Here is an 8,702-nt window from a genome sequence, read left to right as displayed (position 1 = left end):
CAATTGGACAGTGATCGAAAATTGGGAAAAAATCGGCGCTGTTTTAAGGTCCGGCTTCTTTCATGTTAGACGGCTGGCTAAGGTGAAGCCCCTCCTTGCTCATCAGCACTTAGAAACAGTGACCCATGGCTTTGTATGTGGTATTTTGTGTTTGAATTGATTGCTTTCACTTGGTATATTATTGCTATTTTGTTGATGTAACATCAAGTGCTTTGTTCCAGCTGTAGCTGAAATGCGCTCTGTAAATCAAGTTGTATTGAATTCCATTGTGTGTTTGTTAGCGAAAAAAACCCAATTGGTCAGGCTTAAATCGGCGTTTTCAGCATGACTGTTGCTTGTTTTGGTGGGAGCATTGTGGAATGCCCTGCCTCCCTGCCTCCCCGCCTCCCCGCCTCCCCGCCTCCCCGCCTCCCCGCCTCCCCGCCTCCCCGCCTCCCTGCCTCCCCGCCTCCCCGCCTCCCTGCCTCCCTGCCTCCCCGCCGCCCCTCCCCGCCTCCCTCCCTCCCGTATGATGACAGAAGAAACAACCAAGCGCACGGCAGCATCTGCATCCGAGCTCAACGGCTGAACGCTTTGCCTTGCTGTGGTCCTGCAGATGGTCAGCTGCCGATTGCTCGCCCGCAAGTGGATCGCCCTCAGCCGCAGGCTTGCAATTGGGAGCCGCCTGGCCTCCCCCACGTGAAAGAAGAAGAAGAAGAGGCGGATGAGGCCGACGTCAGCGCGTTGCCACCGAGCGGCCTTCCTGCGAGCTGCCGTGACGATGACGACAAAAAACCTGCAGGGTGCTCACAGCTTCCACCAAGTGGAGACCACGGCGGAGGACCACCAGCACAAAAGGTCTCGGCGCCACCGTCGGGCAGCGGCGACACCGCCCATGTGAAAGGGGCGGACTGCCAAGGTGACGACAAATACTCAAAGCGCTCTGAAAAAGAAGTGCCTGCTGACACACACACACACACGCACACACACAGACAGACATTTGTGCTAAAAGTGTTGGGAGTTGGAGGACGCTGTTAAAGGGGAAGTCAACCCCCCTATAAATGTTCTATGCGCCTCCTGCGATGTAACAATTCACTCGAGCCCCGATTCAATTCGATTTTCAGTTCCCAATTTCTTTTTTTTTTTTTTTTTTTACTCATTCACTGCCCTTGACAAATTTCTTTGTCTTTTCACAGTCTCCACATTCAATCCCAGGAACTTAATTCATATTTTTTTCAAAATGTTTCAAAAAAACGCAAAGGCCGACTTCTCCTGTGTGTGTTTCAAAGGGCTGCTGGTTCAAGTGGAGCACGGCGGCGTCCACAAGTGGCTTCAAGTACCGATGGAGGACGACTGCTACGACTACTTCAGATTCATTCGTGAAGGTAAGCCATGCAAAAAAGTCGATTTTGCCGTCGGGCTTTCGCGGTTCGCCGCTCCCGACATATGATGGCCCACAAACTGGGCAACTTTGAAAGCGTGCGCCACGTCTGTCCTCCCCCTCTGTGCTGTTTGTTTCCGAATAGGGCTGGGTGTAACGATTCACTCAAGGCCCGATCGGATTTTTCGATTTTCACTTGCCGATTTTGGATTCGGTTTGATTTTTTTTATTTATTTTTTTGTCCTGAAATGGCTCCCATGCTTGTCTCTGTGCGCTAGTGTGGTGCTGCAGCCATCCGCAAACGCAACACGCACACGCGCATCATTTGATCTGCACGTTGAAAATGTGACATGCATCTGGAATGCAAAAAAACCTTTCAGAATGGGAACATCATTTTTCAGCACTTTTTCTCATGACCTAGCTATGTTATGTCTTTTATTGTTTGGCGTTGCTGCGAGTTGTGAGCGCTGAGTTGTCCGGGCTGGTAAACGCAACACTCGGCGCGACTCGAATTGATTATTTGATGAATCAATAAAATGTTTAATTGATGCATAATTTAGGCAGCTTAAATCAATTTTTAAATTGATTTTCGATTCGTCTTGTTTCCGAGTGTTTATTTTTGTCGCATTTGAAAAATGTGCGTTGATGTTCCGTCTTGAGTTTGTCTTGCTCGATGCTTCGTCCCTTCCAGTCAGGTTGTTTTTGTCTGTAGTTTCAGCTAAATTTCATTTGCCAAACGGCGCTGATGTAGACCTGAAGGATTCCTCCGGCGTAGACGTGGACGCGGATGTATTCGACAAACTGCTGAAATTGGCCCCGGTATCGTTCAAGGTGTACGCCACCGGGCGCGGCGGTAAGAAATTGGAGCGTGCTCCATTTGCATGGCGTCTTCTCAAGCAGCCGCTTTTAGCGCCGAGAGCCTCGAGTCATCGCCGTGACTTTGCGCCGCTGTCCCCTCAGCTGAGAACAAGTCGGCCGACGCCGCCGCCCGCTCGTGCGCGCCGGCAAAGTCCGAGGCGTCGTCTTCGTCGAGGAGCTCGCCGGAAAGTTGGGCTGCCGCGGACGGAAAAGGACGTAAGAGGACGCCGGCCGAGGGAGCGGCGGACAGCGGCGGGGCGAGAGAGGTGAGCGAGCGGGCGAGAGAGGTGAGCGAGCGGGCGAGAGAGGTGAGCGAGCGGGCGAGAGAGGCGAGCGAGAGAGGTGAGCGAGAGAGGCGAGAGAGGTGAGTGAGCGAGCGAGAGAGGTGAGTGAGCGAGCGAGAGAGGTGAGCGAGCGAGAGAGACAGGTGAGCGAGCGAGCGAGAGAGGTGAGCGAGCGAGAGAGGTGAGCGAGCGAGAGAGGTGAGCGAGAGGCGAGCGAGCGAGAGAGGTGAGCGAGCGAGAGAGGTGAGCGAGCGGGCGAGCGAGAGGTGAGCGAGAGGTGAGCAAGAGAGGTGAGCGAGCGAGGTTCGCCGCCGCACGCTGGTCCGGCGCATTGTCGTGGCTGACGTGGGCCTCGCCGCCTCGCAGATCGTTTCCAGTGCTCTTCGCCACAAACCGGGCGGTGGCGATATCTGCAAAGAGTATGAGGAAACAAAGGGCCTTTCGGATCGTACCAGAAAGAGACTGGTCAACATCTTGGTGGACGACATGATGGAGAGTCACGGGTAAGGAACTCGCAATGTCAAGGAGGGATACGCCCATTATCGGCCGGGATCAGATTTGATTGATTGATGGATTTATTTATTCTTTTTTAATCTGCGAACCGATAACAGATCATATTAAAACCGGGTAAACCTCAGGGAATTATTATGATCATTATTTTTTCACTTTACGTTCCTAAGCTATGCCTGGGAACGTCATGCACTTTATGTTTGAAACAAAGCTAAGGGAAACGTTAACATTTCAGTACGGTGACATTTTGGAAAAAGTCCAATGTTGAAATGAATTCTGATCCAGTTACTGGTTTGGCGCGGAACACGTCCGAAGATGCGGACGTTTTCACGAAGGTGTCGAAAGGATGAATCGATGATGAAAAGTAATTGCCGTCATCGATGAATCGATCGAGCTCTCATTATCGGGATGAACAAAGTTGAGGCCACTTGTCCGTCAATGAAGCTGCATTTTGTTTGTCCCGCGCTGTAGGCGTGTCCCTCCGGTCGATGTGCGCATGACCTACGCCCTTGGCATTGTCACTCTCTTCCCCAATCTCAAAGACAATTCCTCCCCGACGGGTTTTGTGAGTAGCGCGCCGCGCAAACCTTTCTTGTTTGGCCCCGTTGTACGAAGGACGCTTGATGAGCTGATGTCCCGTCCGTTGTTTTGTTTGTGGCGCGCCGCTTTTGTCCGGCAGGAGCATTACTACGATTGCCGCAGCGGCCAGGGTTACCTGGCCTATCGGCTGAAAACGGTTCAGCGCAACAGCGGCGGCAAATCCAAGATGAGCGGCGGGCCGGCTTTCCGAGGCGGCCCCAAGACGGCGCGAGCGGGCGCGGCGCGCGGCCGGCTCCCGGGGGACGAACGCGGCCGGCTCCCGGGGGACGAGCGCGGCCAGCTCTCGGGGGACGAGTGCGCCCGGGCCGTGTTGGCCATGAAGCGTTCGCCGGAGCCGTCCCTGGTCAAAGAGAAAATGAAGGCCACCTTCAAGCACAGGCAGAGCATGTTGCGCGACTTGGAGCAGTCCTCGCTCGTCTTGGATCACTTCCCGCGATTCCTGGATACGCCGGGCCTCGTAAGACCACCGGGGATCCACTCCCAAGCAGGCGTAGGAGAGCCGGGCCGATGTGATGGAAATCGCCGTCGGCCTTTCTGGGGGGGGGGGGGGGGGGGGGGGGGGGAAGAAAAACAGCAACAAAAAAACAACAACATCTGATGGCCCGCAATGAATCGGTTGAAAACAAACATTTCTCTCCTTTTGAAATTTGGGAGGGCTTCATTTACACTCTGGAGCTTTTCTTTGAATGAACTTCTTGTTCCAATTTGATCACAAAGACGTATATTGTCAAAAATGTAGAGTAACAATCAAAAAGGTTGGAGAAAAAAATGTTCAATAGAGATCCGAGACCTGAGATTGGATGTTGCCTTTTTGGCAAAAATGAACGCGGGCTCCAAATCTCGGCCTCCTTGACGACCGCCGCCGGGCATCGGCCCTGCGACAAAGCGCGCGGCTCTGTCGAACTGGACTTGAAAAAGGCGCGTGCTCGGCAAGCGGCTCTTTTGACAGACTTTCTCTGCGTCAGATTGAGCAAGACTTCGGCATGCTCTTTGGAGGCGACGTCGCCGGCAGCTTTGTGGCAAAGTGGCCCACTTTCTACAAGCCCAGGGTCATCGCCGTGTGCAAAAGCCTTCGTCCTGTCACTCAGCTGGACCAGCTTCTGTCTGCTCAGGAACAGTCCGGTGATTCCGGTAAGCTTTTGCCAAGGCGCGCGTCAGACCACATGCCTGTGATTCATGGCTCTGTGTGTGCGCGTGCGCGCGTGCGTGTGTGTGTGTGCGCGTGCGTGTGTGTGTGTCTCCGCGCGTGTGTGCGCGCACGAATCGGCTAGGATGGGACAGTGACTTGGCAGCCATCCTCCTGCTTGTTCATCTCTTGCCTCCAACCGCAAAAGGGAAAAGACACGGCAAAATCAGTGCCTCCGAAGCCGCCGACCATCTTCTTCAATTCATGAAGGTCCGCTCATGACGCATTGACGCATTCTTGCTCGCCATTTCCCAGCCGCTTCATCCCTCTCAAACAGTCGATGGGAGTACGTCTTGACTCGGATTTGTTTCGGCCTTGTTTTTCAAGAATGCTTTTGACTGGATGCCGCCACACGGAAGCAACATTAAAAGTCACGAGTGCCGACATACAGCGGTACCTCTACTTACGAACGTCTCTTCGCACCAAATTGTCAAGTTACGAAACGCCTGGACAGGAAAATACGGCCTCTCGTTACCAAAGAAATGTCAGGATACCGAAGGTAAAAGTATGGGCTGCTACTCGCGGCTCCGGACTTTCCTGAGCGCAAGATACTCATAGCTGCTCTGCCGTTGGCTATTAGCTAGCATCTTCCTGGCATCCCATTGGCTAAGAGGGGCCTCTACCGTGTGCGTCTCGACATGATGGCTGGATATGGGATAGATATGCCGCGGATATGTCGATGCAGCGTCCTCGTCATTCGCCCCTCGGGCCACGAGGCGTTCCCATAGTTTGACGTGAATTACAGTATTCGCTGTGGACCGCAAGAAAGTGATGGAGAAAAGAAGAAAAGAGTTCGGCTTGTTTGTCCGTACAAACAAAGCACGAGATGATAGAAAAGTAGGAAAAAGGCATGCGTTTGGTTGAATAGGAGCGTAATGTATCGACAGTCGCCAGCCACGTTATTCAATCGGTTGTTTACAAAACGCCAGGCAAAAACCACCTCCGAGAGAGAACATGAACCAAAGGGGAAAAAAGCCGTGGGGACAGCAAATGACCGATGACCATTGAAATTTATGAAAATGACGTCAGACTAAAGGAGTAAAACGCAAAATAGTGGAATAGAGTCCAAACTTTCGGAAGCCCGATCATTTTACTCCCAAAAACTGCGCCCGACTAATGATTGAATAAAAATGTATTGCACATAAAACGTAAATACAAAAAAATCTCCCTAAACAGTAACAAGTCAAAGATGAACGCAAGTGTGCTCGGGCAGTGACTCTTCTGCGTAGCACACTTTGACAATCACCGCTCTAAAGATAACAGAACTCCCCCCCACACCCCCTCCCAATTTTTTGGGGGGGGTCCGCGAAATGAGCGCTGCTAACGGACGCCCCTCCCATCTTAGGTTGGCACGAGCATGGCAGCGTTCCTGAAGGGCGTGGCTTCGGCACAACCTTTCCTCCTCTGCGTCGGCGAAAAGAAGAGCGCAATTGACAAGTTTTACATCATCCTGGAGCAGAAGCCCCTTCCCTGCGCGGCGCAGACCGCCGCGGGTGCCTTTGACGAACTGTTTAAGGTTCACTTTGTCTTTGGCCTGTCCTACGACGAGGCCTTATTCAACTTCTACACCTTCATCCAAACAACCTTCTACGGCATTGATGTGGCCACCACAAAGGAGAGTCCCAGGGTCAAGGAAATCCGGGCCAGAATCAATAACATTCACACTTGAATTGGCCGCGGGAGCGCTCGCGCTCTTTGCAGCCTTCACAATGCGCCGGTGCGGGAAAGCATCGGAGAAGTGGCGAGCCAGGCCGCTCGGGCGCCCTTTGACGCTTGGCTTGTACGTCGACGTCACCGACGTCACCGACGTCTCCTTCCAATGGCGTGTTCTCTTCGGGCTGAGCAAGTCGGCCAAATTCAATTACACTTTGGTATTATTGCACTCCACGATTACAACTTTGGCATCGTTGGGAAAAAAACGATTATTGATACGCATTTATATCCAACGCGCTATATTTGTTTACTCAAGGAAATCATACTTGAATTTATACAGTTGCGCACATTTTTCAACTAATTTGATCAATTTTGTTTGGATCAAAGAGAACTTACATAGCGTTTCAAAGAAATGTATTTGTCCTTAGAATTTTTTTCCGTTGGGACATTTTCTTGTTTAGTGGCCAAAAATGAACGATCGTTTGGATAATCGTCATTTCAATTATCACCAAAACAATCATCTTTTGTCCTAATCAAGCAGCCCTGCGTTCTGTTGATTAGTCGGCAAATGCTGACGTGGAGCCTTTTAGTGCTTGGGAGACGACGACGACGACGATGATCCGCCCCCCCCCCCCCCCACACACACACCCGGAACCAAACAAGAACCGAAAGAGGCTGCAGAAAAAGAAATGGACGACATGAAGAATGCAGCAACAGTCTGCGGAAGTCAGCGGCCTTGATGCAAGTAAGGCTCGTGCCAGCAAATATTCAATGTTATTCACTTGACTCCAATGTAGTCGTCTCCGTTCCGATACTTGTGCGCGCTCGCAAAGTTGCTGGCTTCAAACAAAAGGTGCTCTGTGCTCTATGCCATTTTGACCTGACAGTCATGTGGGGAATATTTATTGTGCTTTACGGCGCTCTTGTATGAGCTGTGCAATGATTGAAGTCTCAACTGTTGACTGAAATGTTTTGAATAAACAAAACAAAAACAAATGTGAGCTCTTAGTGTCATGTCTTTTATTCAAGATGGCGTAGCAAGGTGGTAAAGTGAACACTTTGTTTTTCGATTGCAACGCCGGTGAATTGGAATACGACACGAAAAAGTGTTGGCCGGTGTTAAATTCGAACGACAAACGGTGTCACGTGAACCAAAATTGGGTGTTAAACATGTGACACTTTGTTTTGCGACTTGGCCGCCGACTTTTTGTCAACACTGTCACGGCACGGCCTAAAGCGATCCGCAACACTATCGACGTGCACTGCGGCGAAAGAGTGGAAGGAAGGGCTCGTTGTGACCAATGGCACCTTGTGTTGGACCAGATTTCTCTCTTGGCCTGGATGGAGAGGAAACCTCGTTTTTAGCTAGCTCAGGGGGCAGCCATTTTCTCACTTGTGTCGACTGAAGATGACATCGCAACTGCTCAGCTAATGACCAGTCATGGCTCGGCTTCAGAAAACAGATCAGCCCTGAGCGACTGCGACGACATTTTCAGTTGACGCGAGTGACAAAATGGCCGCCCCCTGAGCTAGCTAAAATCTGGTGCATTTCTCATATACCACAAACGCATTACGTTTGGAATAGCAGGCCTGCATACAACATAATCTTGTCAAGAAAATCTTTGGATTGACTTTGGAGACCTAAAGTTGAGTCACTGTACAACGGGGGTGGCGAAGGGTGGTCTGCCATTCACATTAGGTGAAGGCCATCTACTAGCATGCGACGACCGTGCCCGGTTCGCGGAGCTTTGGCTTTGTGCGTGTCTTTTCAAGTTTGCCACGGTGGCAGCAAAGAGGACTCGGCCGCAGAGAGTCGGCGGCGGTCCCGTGCGGAGGATGACGCACCTCCCGGGAAGAGACGCAGAGCGGAAAACACCTGGAAAAAGTCATCAACCAGACGCGACCAATTGTGGGCAAACCAAAGTCGACGTGGTCCCCGTGCACACGAGTCGAGGAGGCGCAGCAAATTCCCGAAGATGCGATTCCATGCTTTTTTTTTTTTTTTTTACCGCTCATCGGCCAGAGGAGAAGCACCTGCAAACGGATGTTTTTGTCCACCTTGGCAATAAGCGAGTGGTGTGCCCAAAATTAGCAACAACACTCCATTGGAAAGTTGCAGTGAACGTGTTCTTTCCAATTTGCAAAAATCATCCCCACAGGCTGAATTGGACTCCGAGGCGGGCCACTTCCGGGAGGCGGGCCACTTCCGGGAGGCGGGCCACTTCCGGGAGGCGGGCCACTTCCGGGAGGC

The 8,702-nt window shown here is 51.8% G+C and overlaps 1 protein-coding gene across 3 annotated transcripts in view; it reads left to right on the top strand.

Moving 5' to 3' along the window:
* Nucleotides 1-7,452, top strand: part of LOC147146767 (uncharacterized) — an 8,790-nt gene extending 1,338 nt beyond the window's left edge. For 2 of the 3 annotated variants that reach the window (XM_086031919.1, XM_086031917.1), the window contains exons 2-11: nt 596-898; nt 1,269-1,364; nt 2,073-2,213; nt 2,321-2,484; nt 2,869-3,005; nt 3,484-3,577; nt 3,692-4,102; nt 4,578-4,743; nt 4,884-5,008; nt 6,144-7,452. In XM_086031919.1, coding sequence (XP_085888045.1) covers nt 596-898; nt 1,269-1,364; nt 2,073-2,213; nt 2,321-2,484; nt 2,869-3,005; nt 3,484-3,577; nt 3,692-4,102; nt 4,578-4,743; nt 4,884-5,008; nt 6,144-6,467 — 1,961 coding nt within the window. In that variant the 3' untranslated portion in view covers nt 6,468-7,452. The remainder of the gene's footprint in view (nt 1-595; nt 899-1,268; nt 1,365-2,072; nt 2,214-2,320; nt 2,485-2,868; nt 3,006-3,483; nt 3,578-3,691; nt 4,103-4,577; nt 4,744-4,883; nt 5,009-6,143) is intronic. The other variant, XM_086031918.1, reaches the window with a different exon arrangement.
* The last annotated feature ends 1,250 nt before the right edge of the window (nt 7,453-8,702 follow it).

The sequence above is a fragment of the Filicampus tigris genome, chromosome 5 (genome assembly GCF_054856515.1).
Source record: "Filicampus tigris isolate MCC_2025a chromosome 5, RoL_Ftig_1.0, whole genome shotgun sequence".
NCBI lineage: Eukaryota > Metazoa > Chordata > Actinopteri > Syngnathiformes > Syngnathidae > Filicampus > Filicampus tigris.
The sequence above is the reverse complement of the archived record's forward strand: the minus strand, read 5'-3'. Positions and strand labels throughout refer to the sequence as shown.